At 36.6% G+C, this 23,183-nt stretch overlaps 1 protein-coding gene across 1 annotated transcript in view; it reads left to right on the top strand.

The window, feature by feature from the left end:
* The window catches only part of LOC134747776 (connectin-like), a 115,251-nt gene that overhangs the window by 88,339 nt on the left and 3,729 nt on the right, over positions 1-23,183 (top strand). The window contains exon 2 of the mRNA XM_063682418.1: positions 4,067-5,122. Coding sequence (XP_063538488.1) covers positions 4,090-5,122 — 1,033 coding nt within the window. The 5' untranslated portion in view covers positions 4,067-4,089. The remainder of the gene's footprint in view (positions 1-4,066; positions 5,123-23,183) is intronic.

Genomic DNA, 23,183 nt, shown 5'->3' with positions numbered 1-23,183 from the left:
ATAACTGCTTGGGGTGGAGCTTGCAAAACCCACATGCTTACACTTGAAAGGGCGCAACGAGCCGTTATCAAGGTCTCCCTTCGAAAACCAATTAGATATCCTACCAAACTAGTGTACAGCGATCTAAATGTCCTCAGCGTTCGTGGTATCTTTGTCCTGCGTGTGGTGTCAAGGATTCACGGAGCAGTCTTGAAGTCCCCTAACTACGACTGCATGCTACAAAAACGCACGTTCAAAGTCCCAGTTCCCCCGACTGTATCAGCCTTCGCTCAACGTCTGCCTAACTTCACCCATCCTTTTGTCTATAACAAAGTCAATACTAAAGTCCCTATCAAAAAGTTGACCGTTAGAGAAGTTCAGAAAAAAATATCCTCTTGGCTCAGCTCTCTTTCCTACGAGGACATAGAAGAACTTCTAAAAGTTGACAATTAAATAATTTTCTTTTCACACACACACACACACACCCATACACACACACACACACACACACACACACACACACACACACACACACACACACACACACACACACACACACACACACACACACACACACACATTCACTTTAAAATTCCAATAAGTTTAAAGTTAGAATCAATATAATTTAAGATAGTTTTAGAATGCTTGTTTCTTTCTTTATGTTAATTAATTGTATAAACTCAAACTAAACTAAACTCATTCGAGTCTGGGTTACCTACGAGACAGGCTAAGCCTAGTGTAGGAACCAGAGTAACCTGACTGTATTTTTCTATACCAGGTACATTTTGTCAACTGTGTTTAATTTAAGTTAATCTTAACAACCCTGAAAATATTTTTGTGTACCTACAATAAATAAATTTGAAATTTGAAATTATAATCATGTTCATTTGTACATACTGGTCTTACATATTGGTCAAATAGGTACATGATACCCTGCTAGGGTGTACAATATTGGATCTTAAACTACTTATTTTGAACTTATACCTAGTTTTAATTTCTTATATAAACTTTTAAATAAAATAAAATTGTGTCAAAAAAAAAAAACAATAATAATAATAATAAGGTAAAACTAATTCATGCGTTAATCATTAATAATCATAAATTATAGTCATACTCATACTGAAATGAAATTTAGCAATAAATTATTAATAGTTATCATAAAATTCATAAACAATTTAATCATTTCGTATTATCCAGACTTTCATTATTAAAAAATGCATCCATTGAATAGTAACATTTTTCTAATACCATTTCCTTTAACTGTTTCTTAAATAATTTATCGCTAACTTCTAGACTCAGACTATATTGTATTATGTATTTATCGATATACATATGTATAATCGAAGTCGATAAACGAGAAGTCCCTATGACAGCTCAAAAATGCTACGCGAATTCCGGGCTCCGCTCATTACATTACATTATGTATAAAGTTTTCGATACATGCTCGCTACATCGATTACCTATCGATAAAGTTTGACTCAATAAGTTATGCCGCCCGAGGCAAACCTGGTTAGCGACATCAAAGGCGCAGGGAATTTAGTTCTGAGGTTACATTTTGGTGGCATTCTCTTTTAGGTACCTATACTTATGGAAGCGGTACAATGTTTTAAGCGTGCTCTTTTTAAATGAATCATCATCATCTTCCTCGCGATGTCTCGGCATTTTTGCCACGGCTCATGGGAGGCAACTAATCCCAAGAATTGGCGAGGGCACTAGTTTTTACGAAAGCGACTGCCATCGGACCTTCCAACCCAGAGGGGAAACTAGGCCTTGTTGGGATTAGTCCGGTTTCCTCACGATGTTTTCCTTCACCGAAAAGCGACTGGTAAATATCAAATGATATTTCGTACATAAGTTCCTAAAAACTCATTGGTACGAGCCGGGGTTTGAACCCGCGACCTCCGGATTGCAGGTCGCTCGCTTTACCGCTGGGGCCACCAGCGCAGCGATCTTTTTGAATGAATGATAAACGTTATTTTCTGGCCACTAGGTATGTAGTAGCCCATAGATAAATACATTAAAACTAGCATCTGAGAGCACGGCAGTGCCCCCGCCCAGACGAGCTAAGCGAAGCGCAAGGCTCGCACTGTCAAAAAGTTATCAGATCCCATGTAGAGCCAAGCTTTAATTTCACAAACTCTACACCTTAAAATATGTGGCTTGGCCGTTTAGTTACTACAAGAACTACTGTATAGCAAAAAAGTAATAAATAATGAATAATGAATACATTTTTATGCGTAACAACAAGACGAATTTAATCAAAAACAAATCTAAACATAATAACGTTCTAAAAGAAAAAAACAAGCAATACGGGAAACAAATACTGATATGGAACATTTACTAATGAGGCTGAAGATTTTTGCGTGATTTATATTAAGCACAATACCTAAGCTTTTCCAGATGTAAAACACAAGGTCGAACGTTTACTCGTTTTTCCAAATAAACGCCTAATCACTCCTGCCATGAAAGCCTCAAGGTTGTATAAACAATGGAAAGAAAAACGTTTAGGACAATGACAATATAGGTTTGTAAAAAGCTGGTAAATAATGGTCTTTGACGGGTTTGGCGATAAACGCCGTTTCAAGTTTGCCTTCCTAATGAAAACCTACATATAGTAGACGGAGAGCTAGTTGCGGAAAGGGATGTAAAATTTAGAAATAAACTAAACACCTCGAATACTTATACTCGATGAGACACCGGAAACTAATAATTTGGAAAGCCACAAAATGCGTTTCCATTTCTATCATTATTAATTGATCCCCAAGGGTCCCCAGCTATGCAGATCAAACTAGTAGACCAGCAAAGCTTTTTAAAACAAACGATGAAAGCCGTAAAGACGAATTGATGGACACCTAATATGCGAGCACGAGCGATATGCATAGAAAGTAAGTTACGTCAGCGAATATGTCAATGTCAAAACTGGTGGTAGCGGTGAATTGGCAGGCAGGACTCTCCTCTCTTAATAAAGTCAATTCGTCTTATTTTCACCATTCATAAAACTCCATAGCGTATGTTGAAACAGTTAAGTTTCATATGAAGCGAGCTCCCCAAGGCGGGAGTAATTTGATTGACTGACAGTCGAAATGTCGGAAAATGATTTCACTTTGCCCCGGCTCCAAATGTCGAGAGTATTATCTTGCCTCCATCAGAATTGGAAGGGTGTTGACAGTTTTTGTCATACGTTGCTTTGACTGTTATCTAATTTTCAGATGGAACCGCATTTAAAATCTGTCGATTTCCGGTTGAACTTCAAACATTTTGTTACAGTTACAAAAACATTGCTTTCAATGTAGGTAAATAAACGCAAACGAAATACAAATTAGAGTAATATCATGACAATACTTTATATTAAATTTTACCACACCAGCTTGTAAAGGCTCTCTTCGTTGTTCAAAAACTGATAAGAAAGTTACATTTTATTCACATGTGAGGCAAAGTTATCAAATGCAAATATTGAGTTGTTTTCTTGCGTGCTGGAAGGATTGACTTTTAAATGCTGATTTTGAATGATAAATATTTAATAACATTAATTTTCAATAGATTTGCTTTGATTTTGTTAGATTGTTGTTTAACCTCTTGAGCTAATATTGATACTCGAGTAAGCGAGAGATTCCGAAATTGAATCACGAGCGTAGCGAGTGGTTCGAAAAATGGCTTCGAGGCACTAGGGTTAAACAAATTTTGCCACCGAGTGAAACACAAAATTTTTCACTACATAAAAAACATTTGCATCAGATTACTTTGCCTCACTTGTGAATGAACTGCAACTTTCTTATTAGTTTTTGAACAATAAGCCTTTACCAGCTGGTGTGATGAAAATAACTATTTAACTGAATGCCGCTGATGTTTTATTTATTTATTTAGATAAACTAACAATCACTGCAGCAGATACAACAATGTTTACAATTTGTGTAATGTGTAGCCAACGCTATTTGCCACTATGCCTACATTTTAGTATGTTCTTTAAACACCTTCCCTCAATTACTTATTTCCCTTTAACGGAACAATACAATAATTGCCTCACATAGAAACCGCAGCCTTTGGTCTTCACAGTTATTATGCAATTAACAATAATTTATTGTTACAGGTAACAATTAAACCGGTATCGAAATGGAGCAGATAACAAAACACCTCGTAATTATGGCGGCGCTAACGATCGCCCAGCCCGCCATCACCGCCAAGGACGACCACAAAATAGATTATTACCACATGCCAGTGTTCACCAACATCTGTGACATCGTCGACAGGAGATCCCTTGTCCACTGCTACTGTGACAGTACCAAACCAAAGATGGCCACCCGAGCAGACTGCTGGATATTCACCGGAGGAATCACCCCAGAAGACCCCATCTGGCCAAACTTCTCCTCCCAGTCTGAATTAGAACACCTGATGTTCAACGTTCGCTCAGATGAAGCTCTAACCTTCATACCGGCCAAAGCCATCGTTAGACTTGAAAGACTCAAACACATATCTATACAATTTGGAACGATACAAAGTGTAACACCTTATGCGTTCACCAACTCTTCAACTTTAAGACAAATCAGTTTAAGATCCAACAAAATATCTATCCTGGAGCGACATTCATTCGCACAAATGATGATGCTGTCCAATCTAAGTTTGGACGACAATCAAATCACGGAACTTAGACGTGACGTATTCTTCGGACTGCCTAATTTACATATCTTACATTTATCAAATAATAATCTAAGTTTGATCCACGAGGGATGCTTCAAACATCTGAACAATTTAATAGAGTTGAAACTGGATTTGAATTCCATATCAGTTGTTACGAGGGAAATGTTTGAAGGACTGGAGAATTTATCTCGTTTAAATTTGAGGAGTAATCGTTTGACTATGATAGGTAATTTGGCGTTTAGTGAGCTGTGGGGCTTGAAAGATCTAATGCTGGACAACAATGCGATCGAGTACGTATCAGAACGTGCGTTCGGAGGTTTGACGCAGCTGCGGAAACTGACGATCTCTGGGAACAAATTGACGGCTTTCTACGAGGATATTCTCGAAGATATAAGGAGCCTAATAGTATTAGATATGAGGGACAACCTTCTGGAGTCGATGTCTTATGAAACCATTAGGCCGGTCGTCGAGAACGGGAAATCCGCTTCGAAAGCGGTTTACTTGGACGGTGAGTTCAAATTTAATACTTTGGATCTTATTGGAATAGGGTAATCTTCCTATCATCTGTCTTGAAATAGGATTCAATCTATTTACAAATGAGAGATGCCGGAAAAAGGTCAGTTTGCCTCAAAAGCCTGAAAGAGTCTTAAATATCCTTAATTTATCAGTATACAAACGATTTGTAAAAGGTATGAGGCATTAAAATTAATCTCTGCTTGTACTGCTTAGAAAAAATATCATAATCTCATCTTCACATAACAGTGAAGCACTAAGTAACTTATGTATTTTTGCTCTTCGACAGTAATAAGTAAATAATGTTAACTACAAGATCGTACTTCAGATATAGTGACCATACTATGTACCTATGTTACGTGTTTTTGCTCTACGCTTATTACGTCAATATCAGGTAAAAGATCAGGGTAGGATATCAGGGGAAAGTAAGGGCAAATCGCCTAGCATGGCACGGGCATGTGATGCGGAGGGATGAAAGTCATGTGACGAGAAAGGTATTAAGAATGAATGTGGAGGGAAGTACGAGGAGAGGAAAACCGAGGAAAAGGTGGATGGACTGTGTGAAAGATGATATGAAACTAACGCAAGTGAATGATGAGATGACGGGTGACAGAGATGTATGGAAGAAAAAGACATGCTGCGCCGACCCCGAGTGAATGGGACAAGGGCAAGCGAATGATGATGATCAGGTAAAAGATCATACATATATTTTTGGAATACCATTTGGTTGGCGCGACGAATTTACGATCATTTCGTGACCTAAGAGTAGGCACCTACGCCCCGCCAGCAAACAAATATGTTAAGGGGCCCACTGACTATCAGTCCGCCGGACGATATCGGCCCATCAGTTGTTCGGAACTGTTAAATTTTTGTTCTAGCTGACAGGCCGATATCGTCCAGCGGACTGATAGTCAGTAGGCCCCTTTAAGGATATTATGTGCTTAATATTATATAAAAAAAAGTATTTAAATATACAAATAGTTAAAATATGAACATACTCTAAATTTGCTCGCGCGATTAAGCTTCTTCTTTGTCATTTAAACTCAACACATTTGAGTAACGACTGTTGACGTCGGACATAAAATAAATGTAGTTTTGGGTTATGATTCTCGCTTTGTCTTATTATATGGCGAGAGCACAATTTAATTTGTAAGTATTTGTTCTGATTGTGGTAATATAAGCATAACATGGCAAAGAATGCGCGTATAATCCAGTTATTCCGTACGGTGGTTGTCTCACAATAAATCACGCTGCGGGTAAGTGATGTTCCATTCCAGTCCCGGGATTATTCCCGGAAAATTGCTCTTATTGCCGAAAAATATAGGTATAGTACATTATTGTCGAGGCTCGGAAGTAGCTACTTGCTGGCTGAGGATTCGTTTTAAACGGACGACCTTGGGAGTACGTTTAATTGAATCCGAAGCCAGCAAGTAGCCTTCCAGCCGAGTCATATATAGTGCTTTTCTCAAAAATGGCGCAATAAATACAAATATAATATAAATATTTTACAGAAGCAACGTTCACAGAAAAAAGTAAAGATTTGCTTTGCCGCCTTTTTATTTTTTTAAATTAAAAATAGAAGTGTATTTTTCTGCTGAAAATACGCCAACCTATTTGAGACACCTAAATAGTCGCGGTACCAACATTATAATAATAAGTACTAATCATCTGTTTGGCTGTTTAATGGACCCATGCCTTCATTTGATATGGCCACTTCAACTTTTAAAAAGTTTGGAACTCGACAAATAATGGAATTTGTATGCAACATTGCAGTCCCGAAATCGAGACTGCAATGTTTTTAACTTTTTAATTTTTTAACTCACCATAAACTACGCACTTCGCGACCTACTTTTTAACCGGCAACGTCGAGTTTGCCGTCCTTTTTTGAGAAAAATGTATTGTATTTCATAGGAACATCTTTGTGCAGTAGCATTAACAAAATAATAAATCAATATTATGAGAAAATCTTCCACAAAACAACTTCCACAGTAAGCTCAATAAGGTTTATGTTGTGAGACTTGTCTTGTGAGTACTAGGCGAACATAATAACATAGAAAACATCCATAACGCTGGAACAAATATAATAAACACACAAATAAAATGCGCTTTAGACCCGTGACCCGCTGGTTTGGAGGCAGGGTAACTACCGGCTAGGCGATAGGCCAATGATAAGGTAAGCATTTTATAGTCACCAACTATCGACCCAATTCGAACACTGCTTTTAAGTTGTCACAGTGATACGACACCCATATGTCAGTGTCAAAAGTGACATTTCTTCAATCAAAAACGTCACTTTTGGCACTGGCAGATCGGTATCGTATCGCTGAGATATCTTATAATCATTGTTCGATTTGAACCGTATATTATTCTTGCGATGTTTTCAGACACCTACAATTGCCTATTTTAACCGTTGACCGTTTTTAAAATCGATGCACAAATGGGCCAATTAAGAGTCGCACTATTGCAATTGCTAGGCAACTAATGTTATTTGTATTCAGTATAAATCTAGTGTGAATAAAATGATATAATCACACGCACGTTAAATTCATTTATTATTCTATACTTACCGTAAAAAGTAACTACTTTTGCTCCCCACTGAGTAATTTGTGCTCCAGTTTTTAGGGTTTCGTAGTCACCTAGAAACCCTTATAGTTTCAAAATATTTAGATCACTACGGTTACACACTAGTATTTTTAGTCGCTATTGGCGACATGTTTCGGACCCGTCGGGAGTCCTTCCTTAGACTCGAGTGCGGCTGTACTCCGTGCACTGCTCGCGCCGCCCGCCCTTATATTATTTTCCTACCTAAATAAGTATAAGGAGGCAAAAATGAAGGCAAAGAAAACTGTGGCACAGGCAAGAGCTAACACAAGAGAAAAATTGTACACCAAACTGGAAAAAGCGGATTCAGATACAGAAATTTTCAAAATTGCTAAATCGAGACACAAATCAACGCAAGACATTAAAAGGAATAAGTTTATTAGAAACAATGAAAAAATGTTACTAACATCTAATAAGGACATAACAAAAAGGTGATATGAATACTATAAGGATTTAATGAATCAAGAGTTCCCGAGCCAATCAATAATACACCCCCTCCTACCAACCCAAGGACCTATACAGGAGATTGGTATCAATGAAGTTAAAGTGCAGGTAAGAAAGATGAAGAAGAATAAAGCTACTGGCCCAGATGAGATCCCGGCAGAAATATGGAAGTTACTGGGGCCTATAGGATTGGACTGGCTTACTAGACTCTTCAATCTCATCCTTAAAACCAAAATGATACCAAACTCGTGGCGTCTTAGTCACTTAATCCCCTTCTATAAAAACAAGGGTGACGCAACGGAGTGCGGAAATTACAGGGGCATTAAATTGACATCTCATACATTCAAGATCTGGGAACGCATTTTAAATAACCGTATTCAATCGCTTACGTCAATATCACCGAACCAGTTTGGATTCACACCCTCAAAATCCACCACCGACGCCATACAAGCTGTCCGAATAATAACCGATAAGTACCGCTTAAACAAAGAAGATCTGCATTTTATATTTATCGACCTGGAAAAGGCGTTCGACCGGGTACCGCGTAGACTTGTATGGCAGGCGCTTAGGGCTCAACACCTGCCTGAAATTTACATACAGCTTATACAGGACATGTATCACAATTCACATACGAGAGTAAAAAGTCCAGCAGGCCTCAGCGAAGCGTTCGAGGTAGGAGTGAGAGTTCACCAAGGTTCGGCAATTAGTCCACTACTCTTCAACTTGGTCATGGATCTTATAACCAGAGAAATCCAAGCTCCATTGCCGATGAATCTCCTGTACGCGGACGACATAGTACTCATGGCTAACACAGCAAGCGAAATGCAGGATACTCTACATCTCTGGGTTAACGCCCTAGAACAAGCGGGCCTCAAAGTCAGTCGAACCAAAACCGAACACTTGCAATGCAGGTTCACTGGCAGAAACCAACAAGCAACTGTCTGCTACCCCGACTTGACACCGGTGCCTAAAGTTACACATTTCAAGTACCTGGGATCGGTTATCTCAGAAGATGGCAAAATAGAGGAAGATGTGGCGCACCAAGTAAATGTTGGCTGGCAAAAGTGGCGCACGCTGTCTGGAGTACTGTGTGACACTCACATGCCCGTGCGAACTAAAGGAAAGGTCTACAAGATGGCTGTTAGGCCAGCGCTGCTTTATGGATCAGAGTGCTGGCCTATCAAGGAAACTAACGTGCAAAAACTCCATACAGCCGAAATGAAGATGCTTAGGTGGTCCGGAGGTGTTACACGGCTTGATAAAGTCAGAAACGAGTACATTCGTGGCAGCTTCAAGGTAGCCCCTATACCTGAAAAACTCACAGAGAACCGACTCAGGTGGTACGGACACGTGATGCGAAGGGGCGAAGAGTACGTTGCCAAAAAAGCTCTGAACCTGCCGGAGAAAAAGAGAGGCCAGGGACGCCCGCCGTCAACATGGTGGACCAGCATGCCCCAATTACTTAAGAGGAACAATTTACCCGATCCGACAACCCTCGACAGAATTTCGTGGCGCAAAATAATTAGGAGAGCCGACCCCACCTGAAGTGGGATGGAGCAAGGAAGAAGAAGAAGAGGTACATAAAATTTTCGGTCGAGAAGATCGTCATAATAGGGCAACAATTATTTTTTATAGTATTTGAATACGAATCGCTCACACAGTCAAAAAGGAAAAACTGCGCTCTTCTAATGTACCTAAGTGGAGTATGTGTACAAAAGCAAGAGTTAGAAGCGACGAAAGAGCTTGTAGACGGTCTAACCTGATAGACGATCTTCTCCACATTAACATTATATCACAACCTCATTTAAATGTTACAACATGATGTAGTGACTGTTTACTTTAAATCGGAATATAATATCAAAATACCACAATATAATATTTAAAAAAAAAAACCGGCCAAGTGTGAGTCTGACTTGGGCACGAAGGGTTTCGTACTATTACGCAAAAAACGGCAAAAAACCACGTTTGTTGTATGGGAGCCGAACTTAAATATTTATTTTATTCTGTTTTTAGTTTTTGTTCTTATAGCGGCAATAGAAATACATCATCTGTGAAAATTTCAATTGTCTAGCTATCACGGTTCATGAGATTCAGCCTGGTGACAGACAGACGGACAGTGGAGTCTTAGAACTAGGGTCCCGTTGTTACCCTTTAAGTACGGAACCTTAGAAATAATTTCGAATTTTGGAGCGAGGTTTATAGCAAAGTAGGCACATTTACGATGGGTAAATCAATATGTTTCCGATTGGCAAACGGCCGTCAATTCCAAAGATACCGGCAATTTCCCAATGATCTTGTAACGGCGCAGCCCTGGGTCGGATCGTTCGTATATTTCACAGTCTCCCTATAAATTTTCGGGCGCCATCGAGTTGCGTTTTATTCGTAAACAGCGTTTCTTTATTAGCTGTTTTACTGAGTTTCTGTTGGTTATTCATGAATGCGCGTCCGGGTTGGATGTTTAAAATTAAGGGAGCATACTTGCCCTAGTTTAATGCTATGCTGAGGCATACTGGGTTTTTTCCAAGACTTAGTTTGTGAAAATTTTCGGACCATACGGAGCAACTTTTGCTATAGGACCTACCCCTTAATAAATACATAACCCATTCGAGTAAACTAACTAACTACTAACTATTTTTATTTATTAAACTTTACGGGCCTGATTTAATTAAAGATAAAGATCATATATTTTTCAGCCAAAGGTTACATTCCAGATTCCAGGGGTCTCCGCACTAGGCAGTGCCTGTATCGCGGGGAATCAATTACAATTTAAATATCAGATTTGTTACAATTAAAAACTATAATTTAGTAAGAAACTACAAACTACAAACGGCTTACTCTAGACACAATATTGAAACTAAATATTGTTAAATATGGCTTCTGTCTCAGTATAATTTTGTGAGTGCAGCAGTTTGAAAAGCAGTTTTTTCGCTTTCATTTGTGTGCAATCCCTGAGGTTACATAGTTTATTTATAGCATTGTATGTATTTATCCCTGTCTTACAAATACATAAGTCAAAATGACAGATAAAAACAAACGATTTTTAGCTAATTCAGGCCAATAACGCGTTTATAAATAACGCCATGTATGCTTAAAAATCCATTTATGTCACAGACAAGAATTGTGTCAGAAACTTAAGAGGCCGGTGTCGATTTTAGTCGCAAAAATGTAAAATTGATAGATTTAGTCGGTGAAATTGTACACCTTTTCTTACCTAATTGAAATAACAAGTACAGGTTTCTATTAGCGCATCTTCTTATCTTACCTTTTATCAGATCAATTTGTTGAAAACAGACTCACTAAATTAGTAATGTTTGCTTTTCTGATGGACGTTTAGGTAAACGCGCGTAAAGCACTGATTTTGTCGCTCTTATTTGTAAATTTCGTAAAGTTTGGACGGCTAAACATGGTAATTTTGTATTACACATATCCTGTACTTGACGTTTATCAGACTACATTTTTATTATTATGACTTTGAAGTAGTGTAAATGAAAGTTAGACGAAATCAATTTTCTCCAGAAATTACTTCAAAACAAGTGACAATTTCTCTGAAAATTGACTTAATTTCAACGTAATTTTGATACTTAAACAATCTACAACATTTGTTGAAACTATTTTTATACATCAATTTGTATAATTTACCACCATACATTTTTGATGAATTTTTAAAAACTGCCCCTTCTTTTCATATATTACCGGTGACGCACGCTTGCGACCTCATTATTAAAAGGCAAGATGAGAAGACGTGCTAATAGAAACCAATACTTGTTATTTAGATATTATGTAACAAAACGAGTATAATTTCAACGACTAAATCTATCAATTTAAAATTGTTGCTCCAAAATCGACTACGGCCTCTTAATATATTAAAACAGTGCAATTAAAAAAAAAGACTTAATACACAATCATTTTCAACGAGAAAAATAACCACAATATTAATATCTTTCAGTTAAGATTAGCGAGTTGAATCGAAATGAATGAGACGGGCAACGTGTATTTAAATTAACACAAAAGCAATTTACACTTCCTTGTTCGTATGCATAATTAAATGCATGAACAAAAACCATTTATTTCACTGCTAGGCCCATAAATCTTCAAATGTCTTCAAGACTAACATACATTATATCATATTGTCACTCGTAGCTATTTGAAATGCCTCCGGCTAGTTATATGAAACTATGGAAATCTATGGTTAACTAACATTTTGAACTATTGAAATACCTATAAGATTTTTTTGCGACCACACTGTGGAACGACGCTATGCTTGTTGTTGGACATGATAATTTTCTGTCTTTCGATAATAACTTATAATGTTGACAAAACAATTAGAAAATTGGATAGAATAGTGCTTGAACATGCCAAAATTTGAGCACATAAAATTACAAAAAAATAGAATTATAAAGGTCTACTGGAACAAAATATTTTGACCTGAATATATTCACAGGGTCCTTACTTTTCATAGATTGTTGTTAGGACAATAAAAATTAATAACTAGCTTAAATCTAAAATAGGCCCTTGAGGCATTTGCATTGTACGCTGGCGGCATTTCTTCGCTGTATCGCAATGCTGATACGTTATGCGAGGAAGCCGCCAGCTCTTCGGTCACCAGTTAACGTCAACCAGAAGCTTCGCAATTTCTGCAATTTTATTCAGACTCAACTTAGGACTCTTAGGTGCTACAAAGAAGCGAAATTGTCTAAAACTCAAATCACTTTATTAAAAACTTTAAAATATATTCTTATTCCTGTTAAAAAGCAAGGTTTATCGATATGACTTGGAAATCATGTTCCTTACACGGTATTAAATCAGTTTTATTTCTAAAGGCACTAAAGGAGATTTACGTTTAGGCATGAGACTCGAATATTTATCATTCTTAGCGGGGTCACGGAAGTGAAGACGAATAAAAACTGAAGCGAGGGTTGGGCTTGCACAGACGGGGCCCTTTTACATACACGGTGTCACATGAGGAAACCGAATAATTTTAACAGCGTATTCCTGATCATATTTAAAGACTAAAATGTCCTATAAACTTTAGTAGTTAATAGGTTAATACCAATTAAAAAAAAACAAGTTTCTATTGTTACACGTGGAAAACGTGGGTTATTTTTGATGGCGATGTTGCGCATCAGCTTTCAGCTGTTAGTATGTTAAACAATATAATATAATATTATATAATATAATATATATATATATATATATATAATTTCAGAGCTAGGTCAAAAGCAAGCAGCCATCCATACAACTACTATTTATCTATACTAGGAAATACTATATATATTGGGGAAGCCGATGCTCCTCTTCCTTGAGTGTTTCAAGGCGGGACATCGACTTGACACCGACTTTTAAGAAAGGAAAAACTTTAAACATAATATTATATAATATAATAATAATATATGGGACGTAGTCTAAGTATCCTTATTGATAAATGTCAAAAAGTGACAAGTAACACTTTGTAAAAACTAGGTTTTACGTAAAAAAAGTAAAAGTCCATTTTAAGTGACAAGTTTAGGTACCAATAACATTTGCTTTTTATGTACAAATACATTATTAAATCGAAAAATCAAAACAAAAAAAATATAATTTGCGAATTTGACCTAAACTCTTATTACTTATTATTATTTTTCTTATTGTAAATAATTAAATAATGTAGTAGTAGTTAAGTAACTAACGTAGTCATAAGCCAAACTTACAATTCTATGGATCAAATTTATCTGAAATAAAGAATTAATAATAATAATTACATTTTTCCTTCTTTTGGCCTCAGAAAAGCGTGGTTAAAATCTTTCGGGTTACTCATGAACACCTTGTATAATTATGGGGAAAACTTCACTGTCTCGTGCGGAATTCGAACTGGCAACCTTTCGGAATACCAGTCGGGTCGCTCTAATCGACTGTGCAGGACTGTCGAAATTTTCCTGACCCCTATTATTGTTTTGTTTTAGGAACGAAATTCCTTATCGGACGGTTGACCGAAGGCGATGACAATTTTTTTTTTACGTGTTTCGCTGGCTGCCATTCCTCAACCCACAAACGGAGCGACAGCTGACGTCCACGAAGGTTAATCATACATAGCCGTTAATCACTATATGAGTTATCGCCCGGGAGGCGATTGGTCATGGAAACATGTTCCTGGCTCGCGGTCTATATATTTCGACACTCAAGGGAATCCAAATTTATATGAAATTTGGCAAGTAATATCGTCTTACACTACAAATATAGGGAAAATCTCAAAACTAAATAAATAAAAATAAGATAAATTTGTACGGACTCGCCCACCGAGGGGCGCGAGCCCGACTCGCACTTGTCCGATTTTTTTTAACACAGCCGACTTAAAAAAGTACAAAATAGAATTATCCCAAGAGTTATAAGAGGTACGTCTACGACTACGATGATTTTTCAAATATCCTTAAATTATAAGTACTTATGCATGCAATATAAATCTAATTTCCTGTACACATTAAATATTATGAGATATGATTATGCAATTATGTGTAATGCGAAATGTACTTATAATAAATATGTGTAATATATACGGAAAATATTCTACACTGACTTGTAACGAAATAATATAATTCAAATATCATTCTGATGCCAGTGCGCTTTCGAATTGTCCTGTAAATCAAAACATAATAAAACATTCGCATATCAAACAAGAATCAGAGTTAGATTGCTTCAATAACAATGAAACTTGAATGTCAATATTAATATAGCATCTAATACAAGGGAAAGGGGATCAAAAACTTTTCGAATATTCCTTTATATAAATACTCGTAGTAGTAAATCCATTTGTAATAGATTTCTCGTCTGAGATTGGTCTGCGATCTTTATCCTAAAATATACGCTTTGATAAAAGAATTCCAACTAGGGAACAAAATCAAATTATTTTATGAAATATTTTTTGATGTTTTTTAGTAGTCACACTACTATATACTTGGTAACTTTTTCTTTAGTGTATGTTATTTATTTCAGCTTATAATCCATAAAGGAATACCTTAAATTGTCTGATGTTGTAAATATTTTAAGTTTATAACAATACTGACATTTCCTATTTTGTTCAGCTTTGCGATAGGTAACTAAAAAACTTTGAATTTATTGAAAAGAAAACTGAAATAATTCATCCCTTGGGCAAGATTTGGGACTGGGACTTAGGCTGTCTCCCTTCTATTTAACTAAGATGCCGAAGCCCGTCATGACCTAATCAGTTAGGTACTTATACCGGGTGGGGCCTGTACACGAGCAAATAATTAAAACAGAATAACGGTGACACTTTTATTCAATAAAAAATACCTCTCTCAGTGTCATTGAACAGGGACATCAATATAATCACGTCAAAAGAGAAAGGAACTAGCGGTTCAATTTATGTACGAAATTCCTCGTGCCAAGTGTTCTTTATTTAGTGTCTAAGGATAAAAAGTAGCAAAATTTGCATCATAAATATTTAAAATGAATATTCAATAAAATAGTGGCTCACATTACTCTGGTCGTAAAATTTCCTAATAGATGTTATTTAGCAAAAGTGAGAAATTTCGCCACATTTTTATTTTGAACCACGAAACTTGCAAAGCAAATACGATTTTTATGCGATCATAAATCATAATCCCTGTCGTTGTGCCGGAATACGGACGGACTCGTCCACGGGTTCGGATAAAACCCATTTTTCTTAGTTCAAACTATCTTGCAGCACTGCGGCAAATGTTTCTAGGGGTGCCACTCGCTTTCAACAAGAATAACTAGGTTAAAAAAATTTACAATGGAAATTTTTATGTTTTTAACCTAAGTCCTGCGGTACCAACTGGCTCTGATATCTACTGAACGCTTTTTTATTGAGTACAGTTCCTAGTTCTACAGATCGATTCTAACGTAAACTGGCAAATGATATCTGAATGATATCATTTACAACTTATCTGCTTTGCCTAAAGGTTCACTGGTAGAGTGCCCTATGGCATTAACTTCGCCTTTTGTACAGTGTGTTTTCTTATGTGCAACACTTTATGTGCAGTAATAGTACATTACTACAGAGGCCGGGAAGTAAGGGGTTGCCGGCCGAATGCATATATACGGCCGAACGTAGTGAGGCCGGATAGTTATGAGGCCGACAACCCCTTTTCACGCCGATGTATGTATAGTGCTTTTCTCAAACATGCAATGAAATAAATAAAGAAATCTCCACGAAATCAAAGTTTTAATTCTAAAGAAACTAAAAGTAAACTAGGCACAAAATATAACTACCACCTGTACCTATCTTTATCACACGTGTCGTATATTTTACACATGTAGTTTATCAATTTATTACACAAATGTTCAAAGGTATATTTATGTATTTTTGATTTTTTGCCTTGCATCCTTCTGACTGTAGTTTTAGCCACATAACTAAGATTACATAGTTTTTATGTTGATATTATGCTTCACATACATCGTTGCCTTAAACATGGAGTATAATTAACAGGTATTCATTTAATATTTTCGTCGGAACTCATATTAAATAACACAATAAACAACGCACAATAAATCCAATAAAAATAGAATTACAGATACACAATGAAAAATGTTCAACTTTACCTCCAAAACGATTTAAAAAACACCTACGCGTGTTTGAGTAGACATTTTTACCGCTAATATTTAAATGGAATATAGTTTGTCAAAGGACTGTCTCATTTCAAACATAGACAGAGATAATCATCCTATCTTTGTCTTACCCAAAAGAAAAGGATGAGTATAGTTTTTTTTGTTCTTATTTACTGACAAACTAGTTTGACCAACTATATTTTAAATCTGTATTGTAGGTAAATTTGCAATTCAATATTATGGGAATTTGTTAATATTGTTTTATTTATATATTTTTTGTAAATTCGATACAAATAAAACTGCAAAATATATTAATTATCGTTTATTGTTTTTTTTAAAGGGGTATTGGCAGAATGTCATTCCGAACCATAAGCAAATATTGGTTATAGTTTTTTTTTGGCTGAATGCCATGATGCTGTGTCACAAATATATGTGAAATGGAAATTAAAAAAGAGCCACTTCCCGGCCTAGGCCTGCAACTTTGTATGAAATTTCATTACAGGCCCCTCGTCTAGCCGCGCCGGAGTCGTGATACTTCCCAGCCTATAGTATAAAGAACGTAATTTCAATATTACATAGCATGTTTGAGAAAATACCTTTTTAACTTATAAATTGTTAGTTGTCGTATTTTTTTTTATTTTGATTATCATTGTTGACATTTTATAATTATATGTTTGCATGCCAAATTATTGACGATCATAATATAAATTCATATAGATTAGTGTAAGAATAATTTATATTGTAATTTATCATTATGAAATAAATCAACTAAACTAAACTAAAGATTAAATAAAATAAATAAATTTAGTTACAGTGCGTCTGACTCACGACAGCACAAGCGAAATGACATCATTTGGATGTAATTCAGGAGCGGTATTCGACATGCGTTAAGTGACGTTTCGTGTTGAACTTCAGTTGAATGGAAGAAATCGTGTGTTGTCAAATAGGTAAATTTGACATTAGCAATCCACAGTTAGGTGACAACGAAACCAAACCGAACCACGCAGAGTTCAGAGCCATTTTAAACCGTATAGTAGTAAGAAAACAAAGTTGATTTTTGTTGCATAATTTTTTCAATGAATGAGTTTTGGTGTACAACCAAATGATACTTTCCACAGTTGATGAACAAATGATTCATTCCACTGTTGAACTGATGTTGAAGCCGAAACTGACAGTTGTGCATCTCGAATAGGGCCCCTGATGTCAGTGTACGTTCGAAATGGCCTGCTAGAGGAATTAAATGATTTAAATACTGCAGCTGTATTATTGCATAGCTAACTTCTCGGGAGTTTAAAAGAAAATAATATCATAGACTACAATCCTAGAGCAACTGGTTAAAACCTACTTTTCTTAGTTCGAACTATCTTGCACTAGGTACTGTGAATATTATTAGGGATGTCACTGACAATTTAAAAATCGTAATATGTTATCGAACACACGTCATTTTATGCAATAGATAAATAGAACAAAAATTTTATAAAAATGTACGCTGGTAAGAAAGTTTAACTACCACTAACACTAAATAAAAACACTTTGAACTTTGAACTTTTGAACTTTGAACTATAAAAAAAACAAAGTAGATAAAACTTTCGACGTTACTGATGCGAAAACCGACCAAACGCTTCTACTTTATACAATCCTTTTCCATAGGTGGTTAAAAGTTTCCTCTAATTTTGCACGAGCAGTTAACTAAAATAATTAAACAACCCGAGTCTAATGTTTAAAGCTGAAACTGAAAATATCGAAATTAAACTGTTGTTAAACAATGATGTTGTTCTTTTTTTATGATATAAGAGGCAAACCAGCAGACGGATCACCTGATGGTAAGCGATTACCGCAGCCCATGGACACCCGCAACACTGGAGGTGTTGTAAGTGCGTTGCCGCCCTTTAAGATAGGAGTACGCTCTTTTCTTGAAGGTTTGAAGGCCGTATCGGTCCGGAAATACCGCAGGCGACAGTTCAATTCAAGTTACTTTAAATAGAAACGCCCTAATATGTGAGTAAGCAAGTTTGAGCACTCCGTATTGCAGGCACGGAATTGTTTAAGTATGGGCAGTACGTTTGGCAGCCCTAGTTCGTAACGGTTTCGAACGCGCCGGAATTCAAATGAACGCCCATTAAAATAGTATTAAGCGCGCATAACTATTAGTTATTTGGTCCGTGACTGGTTGTTTGCAGTTAATTTATATTTTTACACTAACTAGTAGACGTCGCATACTGGGGTTAATTTAAATTGCCTATTCTTTCATTTTTAGGGTTCCGTAGTCAAAACCACCCTTACCTATAGTTTCGCCATGTCTGTGTCTCTGTCTGTCTGTCTGTACGAGGCTTTGCTTGGTAAGCTCCAGTACCTCAGTTGGGTAAGAGCGTTTGGATCGGTATTCCAAAAGATCGCAATTTCGTATTTTGCCCTAAGCGGTGTTTTTCCATTTTTTCTTTAATATCAAAATTACTTAGGGTAGCTGGGTAGGATATAGTTATTGGCTCCTCCATAGTAATTGGCCACTTAACAAATTAGAAAGAAACAAGGCAATAGAAGTTTTATTGTTAAGAGTGGCCAATTAGTATGACCAATAACTATAGCATTCACCTTACTGGTGGTGAAGTGAAGTACCTACCTTTTTCTATATCGATTGTACCTATTTAGCAAAATCATAATTAATTCAATGATATTTTGTACCGTATTTTCCAGAAAATTTACATTAGCGTTGGGATTGAATTAATTAATTAAGCGCTGGTGGCCTAGCGGTAAGAGCGTGCGACTTTCAATCCGGAGGTCGCGGGTTCAAACCCCGGCTCGTACCAATGAGTTTTTCGGAACTTATGTACGAAATATCATTTGATATTTACGAGTCGCTTTTCGGTGAAGGTTATCGTGAGGAAACCGGACTGATCCTAACAAGGCCTAGTGCCCCCTCTGGGTTGAAAGGTCAGATGGCAGTCGCTTTCGTAAAAAACTAGTGCCTACGTCGATTCTTAGGATTAGTTGTCAAGCGGACCCCAGGCTCCCAGGAGCCGTGGTAAAATGCCGGGATAACGCGAGGAAGTAGGGATTGAATTAATTATTACGATTAATTTTAATTAAATATTTTACAGTACATTATTGTGCTACTTTACCGCAATAGTGCGATAATTAGCACATTAAGTAACTATGTCGAAAATTTAAAGGGCCATATTATGTACGGTCATAGAGTAACTAATACTAGAGCGGTACTGTCATAGTAAATTTTGTAACCCCAGTAAATTCACTGCCATCTGTCGACACACTTTAAAACTAAAAATAAATATTTATAAAAATACGATAAATTGTATTTAAATATGGATAAATGATTTTTTTATTTGCATTAATTATTTTTATATGATTTTGACCCATGTTCTTTCACTGGTATGCGTTAAAATTATAAATAACAAACGAAACAGTCAACGCCCTCTATACGAGTGTAGGCCAAAACTAGTGGCGCCATCTGATCGAGAATCAAATTTTCGTGATTTTCGAGGCACGTTTTTTCCTTAGACTGTATCCATCTATTACGGAGTTATATCTATCTTTGTGTACGGTGAAACGTTGTAAGATATATAAGCGAATTGGTAATTCGTCCCAACACGTGTCGAAACACGACCGAAGGGTGTTTATCGCCATTCGTTGCGATTTTCCTATTATTCGCACATCGTACCGTAAAATGGGGTGAGTAGGAGCAAAACTGACATTCAAACCTCGATAACATTTTATATTTACATATGCAAACTGAATGGTGTAAGTATATAATAAGTGTTCCGGACGTTTGTATTTTAGTTTTTATTTTATTTTGGGTAGTTCCATTTCATAACTTTGACGATAAACAGGAAAAACCACATCACCCCGTAGTCCCTCGTAATTGGGGTGAGATGGGGTTTCATACAAAGGTGATTTTGGAAGATTGTTGGATCGATTTTTATTTTATGAGTATTATTACTATAGGTCCATTTTAAATTGGAATACGTTATTTTTGTAGCTGTAACCCTAAAAACTCATCTCACCCCCCTTTCATACCTTCTCTCCCCATTCATATCCCAACTCTCCCCGCAAACCCTACTCACCCCATTTTACGGTAATGTACTATTACAATACGTAGGTACAAGGTTTTTGGGTGAATGGACCAGTACTGGGGTTATGAAATAAAATACTTAAAAACATTATTTTAAAGCCCCCATTAAATTAAGCAAGGTTAAGGGTCGGTTGCACCAACTGTTTGTGATCGTTAAAGAGTTCGCTAAATTTCATTGTATGGAATGTTTCATAGTAAACCGCCGCGGCGCGCCGGTTGACGTTGATCAGTCTGTCAAGTGCGGATGGTGCAACTGGCACTAAGTAAAGAAAATAAATAGTGATCATTATCTTAACAAATGGATACGGTGACACTATAATAAGGGTTCCTTGTTCATTTACATGTATACAATCTCCAAGTATCACATGCCAAATGGTAGAATATAGTATATAAGTGCATGCGCTGATATGTAATCAAGTGAATAAATCATTCATTCATTCAACGGGGCCCTAGAAAATTATTCCAGCTATCAGTTCCTAAAAAAACGTATTAGCAATATTATTTTATACTAGCCCATGCTCGTAACTTTGTATGCGTGGAATGATGACGATTTATAAAAATTACTCTGTCATTTCCCAGGTCTTATACTATGTCTATATCAAATTTCATCTAAATCGGTCAAGCGGTTTAAGCGTGAAGATGTAACAGACAGAGGTAACAGATATCCATACTTAATATTATAACTGCGAAAGTCTGTTTGTCTGTCTCTGTGTTACCTCTTCACGCTTAAACCGCTGAACCGATTTAGTTGAAATTTGGCATAGAGATAGTTTTAGTCCCGAAGAAGGACATATGATATATTCCGAAAATCATCCCTTAAGAGGGTCAAAAGCGGGGTGGAATTTAGATAATTAATAAATTGCCTGATAATTAGTGTAAGCAATAAGGAATATGCTCAAATAGAATGATTGCCATTAGACTTTATCCAGGCACTATTCTTACTTTAGCTGCGGTTACTAAGTCCACCCGGACGAAGTCGCGGGCAAAAGCTAGTTATATATATAGTAGGCATAGTAGGAATAGACTTCCTTCCCTTGCTCAGAGAAAAATATAATAGAAGCAATTTAAACCCAAATTTAATTATTTGCTCAAAAGACCAATCTCTGGGCCGCGTTATCTCATGGATCCCTATTATTACTTAAGAAAAGGGTAAAATAACCATTCCTTCGCTGAATAAACATTGCGCTAAACCAGCAATGTATTCCGACCGCTTACCGAGCCAGGAGTAAGATTTTCGATCAGTATAACAAAGATCCAGGGCGGGCACGCTGTAGCACGGAAACGATTTTGTGTGTTTGTGCGCATGACATTTGCTTATCATAAATAGTGACACAAAACAAAATGAAATGCCATTCGATATATGAAACCGCGTCACTTACGTTTATAAAGTCGATGATTGCTCGACATTACAAAACTTCCGTGAGATATAGACATATTACATATATTAAAAACCTCCTCCTCCTCCTGCTCCCACAAGCTCCTGATGACACTCCTCGGTACGGAGTGAAACATGTCGAGCGATTTTCGACTTAAAATACGTGAGTGACCCGTTATTAATATATTTAATATTGCTCGACACGTTACGCTTCATAACGAGGAGCAGCTCCAAAGCGAGCGCTCTTTACAAATGCTACTCGTTATGGAGCGAAGCATGTCGAGCAATCATCGACTTTACAAACGTGAGTGATCCGGTTTAATATATTTAATATGTCAGTGCCTCACGGAAGTTTTGTTATTAAAAATGCCATTCGATTTTAAATCGGGTAAAAGATAGAATATTAAATGCAATAGCATTTCATTTTGTTGTGCCACTGTTCATGATAAGCGACATTAAACGTGTACTCATCATGGAGGCCAAATATAACTTACATTCCGCTATTAAAACGTTTATAGTTTTTTTTTTTTCATTTAGAATCATTTATTCATTCATCAATTGTGCATTACAGGTAATGAATACAGGTGTTATAAACAATTTGTTCTCTGTAATATGTCTTGCGACGTACAATGGTTTTGGTTACCTAAAAGCGCATGCAATATTATTAAAAATGACACTATATTTATAATAATCAATATTGATACCTGTATATATTAAAGAAAAAATGACGAAGCCCTCCAGTGGTGAAGGCCGGATTCGAACCGGCGTCTTTAGCTATCGCGGCTAACGCCATGAACCCCTAGGCCACCTCGTCACGGCGGTACCCAAACAAAAATTAAAATATTTAATAAAATAATTTGATTTGTTCCCAAACTTGTTGTAATTAATAGTTAATGGTTTTAGTTTTTGGGCCATCCTGTATATAATCACTCGAAAAAAAAAGTAGTAAACATCCCTTAACTTGAAATTCTGAATAATTTTACCCAA

The sequence above is a fragment of the Cydia strobilella genome, chromosome 15 (genome assembly GCF_947568885.1).
Source record: "Cydia strobilella chromosome 15, ilCydStro3.1, whole genome shotgun sequence".
NCBI lineage: Eukaryota > Metazoa > Arthropoda > Insecta > Lepidoptera > Tortricidae > Cydia > Cydia strobilella.
Note: the sequence above shows the minus strand (reverse complement) of the source record. Positions and strands in the feature narration are given on the sequence as shown.